We start from the raw sequence: 10634 nt of genomic DNA on the forward strand, positions 1-10634 counted from the left end.
TGAGGACTTGGGTTGCCATTCAGACCCTTCCCTTAGGGTGCAGCACACAAGTGCCTAAGCTCCCTCTGGCAGCTCCGCCACAGCTCCTCCGTCCCCCAACTCTGTACTACCTCCTTCAACAGGTCTTTCCCCTTCCCCTAGCTCCACCCTCCTCTCTCTGTTTGCTTGTTCCTCCTCCAGCTCCACCCCTACCCCCTCCTCCCCAGTTACTGCACTAGCTCCTCCCCAAGTTTTTCTCACAGCCCTGTCCTGCTCACCTCGCAGCTCTGCCCGAGCTCCTCCTTCTACAGCTCTTGTACACTCAGCTCCTCCTCTAAATCTTTCCACAACCGGGCTCTGCTTGCTCTGCAGCTCTGCTCCAGCTACTCCTTCCCCAGCTCTTTTTCACAGCGCAGCTTACCTCGCCGCTCTGCCCGAGCTCCTCCTTCCACAGCTCCTGTACACTCAGCTCCTGCCCCAAATCTTTCCACAGGGGGGCCCTGTTCCACCGGCAGCCCCGCCCCAGCTCCTCCTTCCATAACTCAGTACAAGCAGCTTCTCCCCAGAGTCTTTCCATAGGGGGGAGCTGTTCCACCTGCAGCCATGCCCCAGATCTTTACATCTGCATACTAGCTCCTTCAACAGCTTTCTTTCTGTCCGCCCTGCTCGTCCCCCTGCAGCTCTCAGCTCTTCCTCAAAAGTCCCCCTGCTCCCACAGCAGCTGCTCCTCCCCAAGCTCCTCCCCCAGCACGTTCCCACGCCCCGCCGTGCTCCACCCTGCCACTACCACAGCCGCGCCTTCATCTCCTCCCCAGCTCTTGTGCGCAGCTCTGCCCCAGCTCCTCTGTCAGCTTTTCCCACAGCTCTGCACTAGCTTCCCCCACCCTCTTTCTCACAAGCCGCCTTCTTCTGCACAGCTGCTCTCCCAGCTCTTTCCACTGCCCTGCCCTGCTCCTCACCCCGAGGGTCTCAGCTCTTCCTCATAAGTCCCCCTGCTCCTGCAGCAGCTGCTCCTCCACAAGCTATTCCCCCGGCACGTTCCCACGCCCCATCCGGGGCCTCTTGCCCCACTCCCCTCTGCTCTCAGCCCCGCCCCCGCTGCTCTCTCGGCCCCGCCTCCCGCCATTCTCTCACCCCACTTCCTGCTGCTCTCAGCTCCACCCCCTACCGCTCTCCGACCCCCGCAGCTCTCAGCTCCGCGCCCCGCAGTGCTCTCGGCTCTGTTCTACAGCCTCTGCCCGCCATTTTCTCACAGTTGAGCCTGTTCCTTCCTCAGTTCCCCCAGGTCTTCACGCGGTCCCGCGCTGCTCCTCCCGTGGCTCCACCTCCTGCCCGCAGCCCCGCCCCAGCGGTCTGGCAGGACGTCGCCATCCCGCCCCTTCCTCTTCCTCTCCTGCTTCCTTCCCTCCAGAAGCAACTCCTCAGGGCCGCCGGTCTCCACCCCCTGGCCCTGGCCTAACCTACCTGCGCGCCTCAGGCCCCAGTGCGTGCAACAGCGTCTCCTAGCGACCAGTGCGTACGCAAGTGCGTGAGGACGTAGTGCGCGGCTGCCTACGTGCGCGGATATGTACGTACGGAATGCGTAAGGCATGGGTGTGCTCACGCGCGTGAGTACGTGCCTTCATGCGTCCTGCATAAAGGGCGTCGCGGGCTGGACGTACGTGGTCGAGTTCAGCGCCAGACGCACCTGTAGGTAGCGCGGGTGTGCGGAGGCTGGGGCGGGGGGCGACGATCCCTCCGCGTGACGGGCGCGCTCTCTCCGCGGCCCACGTCGTCTCCTCGCCAGGGCCCGGGAGCCGCTCGTCCTGGCGCTGGTGGGCACGCCGGGCCGTGGGGAGGTGTTGGACGGTCCTGCCGCGGGGCCGGAGGCCGAGTCGGCCCTGGGCTTCCGAACTCGCAGGACCCCCCGGGAGTGGAGGCCGTGAGACCCACCGGTCCCGCTGCGGACCATGAGCTTTGCCTCCCGTGGACGGTGCCTCTGGGCAGGGGTTTCCCGGGCTGTGGGGCTGGGAACTCATGCAGGGCTGGCCGGAGGCCGCCCTATCCTGTCCCCTCCTCCCTCCAGCTTCTCACAGCTTCCCTGTTTCTAAGCTGCTCCACACACACCTACCCCACCTCGACACTTGTGTCATGAACTCACCGAGACCACAGTCTTCCCGCCCAGCTCTGTGGCACTTCCCGGAATGACACTGAGGGACACGGGATTCGTGCACCTCCCCCTCTAGCTTTTACCTTGTGACAGAGTGAGTGGCGGTGTCATTTTTTTCTTCCAGCGTGCTCAGCTGTAAGAACATGGCCCACTTACTGAACTGATTTTCTGCCCTGCTGGCCGATTCATCATGTGGTCCTTAACACAGACAGGGGAGGAGGTGCCCACTGCATGATTAGCAAAACCAAGCCCTTAGTGAGGTGCACGAGTGTGTTTCCCATAAGACTGGCCCTGCTAGCTCTTCTTGGTCTCTAATGCCAGCTGAGTACAATACCTTCCTGGTACCACAAGCCTGCTTTGCTATCTTGTACTTAATGACCTTTTCTCCTTATCTCCCTTGTCGTTGGGCAGGTGAAGAATCTGAGACAAATAGAAGAGTGTTTCCTCCTCAGGCCACAAAGCAGGTACTCTCTGCAGCACCAGGCAGGAAGGGGACTCGGCCCCCTTTTTGCCTTTACAGTTACATCAGTTCTCACTCGGGATTCCACCCACACAGTTCATGTCTGATTGTTGAGATTTCGTGGCATAAGGAAAAAAGGATTGGCTAAGAAACTTAGTGGCAGAAACTAGGCAAATCTTCATTCTAGTTCACATATCCCAGTAGAGGAAATGGAGATTGGCAGGCCCCGTGGGGGACATTCATCATCCCTCCTAAGTAATCGCAAACCAAGGAAAAGGGTGATCCTGTCACCCATCAGCAGAACGATGACACTCAGAGTCAACAAGTGTGAGGACATGGCACTGTTGTTTGATGGAGTGTACACAGGTGAGTCTCTGTAAAGGCCATTTGCTGGTGTGTATCGGCATGTGAGATGTGCATGCCATGCGACACAAGCATTCTCTTGGACGTGTCATCAGAAAACAAGCATTAGTGGTAATATTTCTAGTGTCAGAAAATGGGAAGCAGCTTGTAACTCTCCATCAGTAGAGGAAAGGTTAGGTGAATTATGGGACACCTAACAGTGGGATGCCATACAGGCAGTGAAACATAAAGTAGAAGAAGATGTACAGACAGAAAGAACCTGCTTGATGTGCTCTTTGGTGGAAAGATCTCGCCGTATCCTGTAGATATGTTTGGGGAACAGCTTACCCCTATGTAGTAGTTTGCCAAGATGTCCGTAAAAAGGTACCACAACCCGGGTGGCTTGAACAAAGGGCATTTATTGTGTCTCAGTTCTAGAGGCTAGAACTCTGAAATCAAGGTGTCGGCAGGGTTTGTTTCTGTGAGCTATGAGAATCTTCTATCCCTGTCTACTAGCTTCTATGAGAATCTTCTATCCCTGTCTACTAGCTTCGGGTGGTGGCTGGCAATCTTTGGCTTGTGGAAGCTTCTCCCTGATCTCTGCCTTCATCTCATGATTTTCTCCCTGTGTGCATGTCTGTCTCTAATTGCTCCCTTTTTATAAGGTCATTGGTCTTGGGTCATATGTGTGTGGGCCCACTCTCAGGACTTTTCTTTTATTTGATCCCCTGTGTAAAGACCCAATCTTTACATATGAGGACACATTCTGAGGTGCTCAGAGTTAGGGCTTCAACACAGGAAGTTTGAAGGGACATCGTGCAACTCATAAGAACCTGCAAAGGCCCTGAGTAGGAAGAAACATGGCATATTCTGGGGAGGGAAGAATAGCCTGTGTGACTGCATGGTGGTCACTAAAGGGGAGAGGAGAGCAGACGGCTGTGGCAGGGAGCCAGATCATGAGGGACCCCTGTAAGATGTGTGGATTCTGTTGTAGTTGGGGTGGGAATCCCTTGGAAAATCTGAGCACAGGAGTGACATAATCTGATTGTCCCTGTGCCAAGGCCACTATGACTGTAGTGTGGACACCAGGGTGCAGAGGGCAAGCGCTAAGGCAGGGGCCGATCGGGGAACTGTGTGAAAAGGCAGCAGGACATGAAGGGCTTGCACAGGGATTGTGGCCTTGGAGACTAAGAAAGAGATCGGATTCAGGTTAGGATTTGGAGATGGTGCCATGTGACATTGGCAGGTGTTGGAAAGAGAGGAAGGAAAGAGTGCTGCTAGGTCTGGGGCAGGAACGCCAGGTAGATGGTGATGCCACTTACAGAGGTGGAAGGGAGGTGGATCTGGCAGGAGCTGGAGGCACGTGTGGGCTCAGAGGAGGGTCTTTCTTCACGTGATGAAGGGTGTGCCAGCAAGTTCCTCTGGAAACAGAATCACCTCCTCGTGGGAGAGGGGGAAGTACTGATTCTGAGTGAGAGAGGAAAGTGGTAGGACCCAGGTCCTGGAGTGAGACACAGAAGCGGGATTGACAGTGGCAGCTCACCTGAGAAGCGGGAGGATGGCAGAAGATGTGGTGCAGAGTCAGGCAGGACTGCAGGTTGGGAAGGGAGTGGACACCAGGCATTCTCGTCCCAGCAGGGCCTTGATCCTGAGTGTGGGCATGTTTTCTTAGAATCATAGGAGATTCTGAGTTTAAGTGCGTGTATTTTAAGAAAGGACGGGGAGGCACCATGCAGAGTGGAGGTAGGCGGCTCATGGGTGTGGTACAGACCCAGGGGATGAGGCCCCAGTCCCAATGATGATGACGATGATGACAAGAGCAGCCACCATCTGACTGCCCTGTGAGGTACCAGGTACTGGGATGGGTGCTTTCAGTGCCTCATCTCCTGACCTCATGGTTACGAGGAAACTGAGGTTTTTTGACATGCTAATGACTGGCCAGAGTTTCTGTCTTCAGGCCCATGGCTCTTCTCTGCCCAGGGCCCTTGCTCCATCCGCTGCACTGTCCTTGAGCCAGGAGGAGTGGACCCTGTGCCAGGGGACAAAAAGAGGCAACAGGGACCAGGACAGGAGGTACATGAAGTCAGGTCCTGTGTGGTCGAGAGCCCTGGCTTCATCGCTCTGCACTGCTTGTCCTCAGCAGTTGAGTGGGCCTGGCAGTGAGGATTAAATCCGATGATGCACGAATCGTGCCCACCCCGGGGCCTGTCACATAGAAGGTGTGTGTGCACTGGGGCTAGTTGTTCTCATTCTCATAATTTTTTTCTCAGGGCACAGGTCTGGGACAGGGGAAGGGGCTTGAACAGGGTGTCACCTGAAGGAGTCGAGAGGAGACAGCTGACGGGGCCACCTGTGGTCACACGTCACTCCGAGGGCTGAGCTGAGGTTGGATACCAAGGACTTGTGCTCAGCAGCCGTGGGGTAGGAGCCAGGAAGCTCAGGGCCTGCGGTGCCTGGGGCTGGCACAGCCAGGGAGCTGAGAGTATCGGGGATGTCTGGGTGTGGGGAGGGCAGCAGGAGAAGAAGCAGAGCCCAGGACTGTCGCTGTGTGCTGCCAGACGGCCAAGGCCAGCCCCGACTCTCACTAGCCCACACTCCTCCGTGTTCCCCTCGGACTTGATGACCTCTGTCGTAGCATTGACCACACACTGTCCTGCCTGTGCCTTTCTCTAGCTGTCCCTGTCATAGTCCGTGAGCTCTCTGAGCATTCTATCAGGTGGATCTGAGTCACCAAAATCCCAGCCTTCCCAGTCCCAGTCTTCGCTTGGGCCTGCTGTGCTGACAGATGGATGCAGTAAACCATTGAGGTCAGTGTGGATTCAGGGCACCTGGGAAACAGGGTGAAGGTCGGGCCCACTTGCCGTGAGCTTGGAGGACTGGTGTGTGATGAGCTTCTGTGTTACCACAGACCACCAAGGCCCAGAGAGCTTGCAGAAGATGAAGATCTGTTGCCTCTCCTTCCGGCAGCCTTATGCTGGCTTTGTCTTAAACGGGGTCAAGACCTTGGAAACACGTTGGCGTCCCCTGCTGGGCAGCCACCAGAACCATACCATCGCCATCCACATTGCTCACAGGGACTGGGAAGATGACACCTGGTGGGAGCTGCTGCAGGGGAGGCTCGGGATGACGCCCGCTCAGATTCAGGCCTTACTTCGGGAAGGGGAAAAGTTTGGCCGAGGAGTGGTAGCTGGTAAGTGACGATGTGCCGATCGTTGTACAGATGAATCCAAGAGCTGCCAACCTGGATCTGGCTGGGGAGTTTGGGGGCTTCTCTTTTGGCTTGAAGTGGTTGGTGTATTTGCTGTGGTTTTCTTAAGCAACGCACCTTGAAGGCGGCAGCAGGGGGCCCTGGGCTGGGGTCTGCAGGCCCAGCTTGCATCACTTCTGGTAAATCATTTCTCTGCTCTGGACCTCGGTTTCTCCTTCTGACCTGTGAGACTGGGTCAGGTCCGTGATGTCATGTGGTGCTGGGCTGTGCTTGTGTGTGTGCGCGTGAGCGTGTGTGTGGGGCAGAGACCACCAGAGGCAGCACAGCACATTGTGTGGGTCGGCTGCCTGCCTGACTTCATGTGCCTGCCCTGTCCCCACCACCAGTGGCTCCCTGGTCTAATCCCTTCACCTCTGTAGGTGGTGGGGGGTCCACATCTGCACCTGTCCCTGGTGAACTGCCTCAGCGTTTCGTTGCCTCCATGTTCCCTGGCAGTGGCTGGTGCCCTTCTATTCTGAAACTCCTACCCTCAGCAGTCTTGCTGGCACCTGCACATTACTTGTGTGGCTTCACAGAGGAGCAGGCCCTTTCCTCTTCATTTCTGGAGCCCTCCTTCTGCCTCACCCCAGATATCTGGAACATGTTTGGTTCATCATCTGTGCTCAGAGAGAAGGCCCTGCTGCCCTTTTTGTCCTTTTGGTGATGTCATCTAAGTCTGTAGTGGCCATAATTTTGAATAACCAAGTTGTCACACCAGCAGGTCTTGGTTTATGGAAGGGAAAACCACCTGTGTGTTTCTCTCTTTGTGCACAGGGCTCATTGACATTGGGGAAACTTTGGAGTGTCCTGAAAACTTAGCTCCTGAGGAGGTTGTGGAACTGGAAAAGCAAGCTGTCCTGACCAACCTGCAGCAGAAGTACCTGACTGTGATTTCCAACCCCAGGTGGTTACTGGAGCCCTTACCTAGCAAAGGCGGAAAGGATATATTCCAGGTTGACATCCCAGAGCACTTGATCCCTTTGGGACAGAAGGTGTGACGTGTGTGGGCTCCTGAGAGGAATGTAGCTGAGAAACCAGCTATATCATGGCACCGTTGATTCGCCATCTTGGCTCACGTACATGTAGATCAGGTTAAGTGTGAATTACCCCTGCATTGTAGCGTGCTTCCCACTACATGAGGTTCACAGAAACGGGTTTCTGTGCTTACAAGAAGGGAATAGTGGGTGTTGCTGGTCATTTTGTTCCTGCTAATGTAGATTGTAGAAATAAATGTGTCAAACATAACTGTGAAGTGTTTGGGGCTCCCTTATTTTTCCCCAGTCTTTGTTCTGGTCAAAACTCATCAGCTCTTTGAACAGCATCCTTGTGACCTTGTGCAAAGTGTGGGTCCAGGCACTGAATGGTTACTCAACACTGACCAGCCATCAATAGCCTGACTCATCCAGGATGAAGAGGACATCAGACTTAGAAACCTGCAGCTCTCCATCCTTCCAGATTACTCTAGTTCTCTTGTACACGCATCTCGCAGTCATGAAGCCCATGTGTCACCTGCAGCACAGAGCTTCTTCAGATCCAAACAAAGGACCCAACTTACAGCTCTCATTGAGTGAGGCCAATTTTGCAAAGTGTTCAGTAGTGTTATAATTTTGTAACAAGTGTGTGTGTGCGTGCGTGTGTGTGTGTGTGATTTCCCAGCAAAGTTTCTAGTGGTGGTTAGCTATGAGGATCATGGGTTTTCCCGCCAGGCATGGAATGGAGTGGCTGGTCTCTTCTGAGCCAGGACATAGTGGTTGTACCTCCCTTGATAGATGGGGCAGCCTCTTTGGACGGCCCCTGGGTGCTGGGTTGGGACACTCAGCTGTGAAACAGAAACTTCCTGGCAACAGTGTGGGGACAGCGATGAGGAAGGAATCTCCTGTTTCAAGGTACAGGAATAATGTAAGGTGATGCTCCCAAGGTCAGGAGTGAGGCTGTTCTGTCTCCTGAGCAGCAGGCAAGGCTCAGGGGATCAGATCTTGCTGGGCGCGCCCTCCACAGTCCCCAGCAAAATCCTTTGCTGCATGGGTGGAAATGCTGCTGCCTCAAATGGAAGAGGACAACCGGGACCAAGCCTGTCCTGGGCAGGGTCTTTAGCCTCCTGTCAGTGAGACGTGTGGTATAGACGGTTAGAAATGACAGGGAGTCCCAAGTCTTGTTTACATGGTTAATTTGCTACCGTGGGGTTTTGTTGTGTTTATTAAGACCAAAAATGCGTTCACCATTAGTAAACAGCCCTTTTTATCACTCTTCAGTGGCCTGAGATTAGGGACCTGGATTGTCCTTAAACTATTCACAGAATGCACGTGTGTAATCAGCCCGCCTGCTCTTCGTCGTTGGGCAGCTCACTGGGAGACATTACTAAGAGAGAAGCCATCCAAATGGAGTAATATATGTAATACAGAGTCATTGGGAAACCATTGCCTGGGTAAAGCGGGAGGATGAGGAGGTACAGGAGGAGCGAGTCCCCTGCAACTTTCATCCCCGCGTTGGCCCTGGGCTCAAACATAACGTTCACAGAGATGCCTTCCCGCCCGCTTGGATCATTTGGCTCTTGAGGGGAATGATTTAATAGGGGATGTCTAGCAACACTGCCCCTAGACCGGGTACCCCCAGGGAACATGGAGAACTGAGGGTTACTGGGTCCCTGGACATTTGAGGCTTCCCCCTGGGACTTGCTGTTGGCTTCTTTCTTGGCGTTAATGTGTTGGATTCATAGGGATTGTCTCGTAGGTACCAGCTTCTTTCTCTTTGGGGTTGGTGCACAGGTAGCAGGCAGAGCAGTGTTTCTAAGGTCACCTTTACTGTGAATGTTCTCAAGTAGCCCAGGCTGGTCTCTCTGAAAATTGCGGTTATGGTAAAGCTGAAACAAAAGGAAACATGTTAGTCACTCTGAGATTAGATGTCCATTGCTTTTCTCCCCGAGAATCACAAGGGTCATATTTGATGATGGAGAAAGGAAATGTTTAAGGTGCTGGAAGTGTCACTGTGCCCTATAGCATGACCTCACTAGAGAGAAACAATTCATAAGTGAGGGTGGCAGTATGTACATTTGACATTCACTGGCTCTCAGAGTCTCTACTCCTACCCACAGAGTATCTCTAAGGAAGTGGTAATTTAATATCAAATTCTTTGCTTTAAAAAAAAAAAAATTCTTTGCTTTCAAAGTGTAGATTTTGATATTTCAATAAATAATAGCTCATGTTAAAAAAAGGTGTCCTCACAAATGAAACTCTTGTAGTATGTCATTCACCTTGGCATCCGGTAAAAATGTTTGAATAACAGAAAAGGGGTAAGAGGAATATTTTCTACTTTACCATAATTTTCTTGTTCCCCGGAGAACGAACTGAAGAGGCTTTTGTGCGTATTTTGCTGAATCCATAGCGGTTCATTTGGCGAATGAAGGTTTTCATGCTGTCTGTTTCAAAAATCCTGTCCATGCCTCTCCTGCGAACAATTTCCCTCTGGAAAAGGTCTTCCTCTATGATCACAGTGTGTCCATCATCATCGCAGTGCACAGACTTGAAAGCGTCATCCTCAACGACCTTCCAGAGCCTCCTCGGGAAGGAGAGTGTTCTGGGGTCACTGTCTTCTTCCACACTGGACGCACGTTGGTTTTGATCTGCTGGTTGTTCATCATTTTGGGAGTCTGCATCTTGTCCCATGGCTTGGTCACCTTGGCTGTCTGATACCTCCCTGGGATCCAGGTTTGGATCAGGTGGGACCCTGCCTGCTGGCTCTCCACCAGAAGATGAGGCGAGCTCGGTTTCACTGTCGTCAGTATCCTGACTATCCATGGGCTACACTGTCATCAGGAGCACTTTGTACCCCACACCATTAACCACTGTCCCAGTAAGTACAAACTGCCTTCAGTCTGAGTGGCGATGCCCAATAAATACTGTCCACATGATTCTAGAATCTCGGTGGGGGGGCAACCAGCTGCTGCAGTCATCATCGTCTTTATTTGTCATGTGATGTCACATAGGTGGCTCACGGCCAGTCTGGAGATTGAGCCCTGGCCAGGTGTTGGGGGGGATCCGGTGGCTGGGCCCCTCAGCTTCTCTCTTTTCTAAAAGTGTAGAAAGGGTGGTTCAGATTCCCAGAAAAGTCTCCCATGTGCTGACAGACACATGGTTTCACAGGGCCAGACCCTGGATGAGTTGAGCAGCCTTGATCCCATGGCCACTCCCACCCCTGAAGACAGGGGAGGCCTGTTGCTGGCCTCTCTGGTTTGCTCAAGGGCCAGTCCTCAGATAGACCTAATATCGGTATCGCCAGGACTGTCTGGGTCAGCTGGGCCCCTGGGTGACTGTACCTCCCAGGAGATGGTGGTCCCTACCAGGCTGGGATATCTAGTCTCGGTTGGTGTCCGTCTTCTCCCCCCATCTCTTTCCTGCTTTGGTCTCTTCCAACCACTCCTGCTGGTTGGTTCCATCTGCTCAGATGGGCCCAGAGAAAGA

General features: G+C 53.7%; 1 protein-coding gene and 1 pseudogene across 4 annotated transcripts; one reads left to right on the forward strand and one right to left on the reverse strand.

The window, feature by feature from the left end:
* Window positions 1-459: 459 nt before the first annotated feature.
* Window positions 460-7422, forward strand: LOC134366972 (EOLA-like protein). 4 transcript variants are annotated; one of them, XM_063083581.1, is made up of 6 exons: window positions 1553-1668; window positions 2540-2592; window positions 4911-5149; window positions 5604-5737; window positions 5839-6120; window positions 6952-7422. In XM_063083581.1, the coding sequence occupies exons 5-6, from the start codon at window positions 5868-5870 to the stop codon at window positions 7173-7175; spliced, it is 477 nt and encodes a 158-aa protein (XP_062939651.1). In that variant the 5' UTR covers window positions 1553-1668; window positions 2540-2592; window positions 4911-5149; window positions 5604-5737; window positions 5839-5867; the 3' UTR covers window positions 7176-7422. The 4 variants fall into 4 exon arrangements, with proteins under 4 accessions (XP_062939650.1, XP_062939651.1, XP_062939649.1 ...); XM_063083580.1 differs by lacking the exons at window positions 1553-1668; window positions 4911-5149 and adding an exon at window positions 460-1546; XM_063083579.1 differs by lacking the exon at window positions 4911-5149.
* A 907-nt stretch (window positions 7423-8329) lies between these two features.
* On the reverse strand, window positions 8330-10025 carry LOC134367385 (heat shock transcription factor, X-linked member 3-like; annotated as a pseudogene).
* Window positions 10026-10634: the final 609 nt, after the last annotated feature.

Source organism: Cynocephalus volans, chromosome X, assembly GCF_027409185.1.
Source record: "Cynocephalus volans isolate mCynVol1 chromosome X, mCynVol1.pri, whole genome shotgun sequence".
In the NCBI taxonomy this organism is placed as follows: Eukaryota; Metazoa; Chordata; class Mammalia; order Dermoptera; family Cynocephalidae; genus Cynocephalus; species Cynocephalus volans.

Bases quoted from the DNA above. Each gene is read 5' to 3' on its own strand.
- LOC134366972 (XM_063083580.1), top strand. From the start codon at position 5,868: ATGAAGATCTGTTGCCTCTCCTTCCGGCAGCCTTATGCTGGCTTTGTC. The intron at 6,121-6,951 runs GTAAGTGACGAT...CTTTGTGCACAG, and splicing joins TGGCCGAGGAGTGGTAGCTG to GGCTCATTGACATTGGGGAA.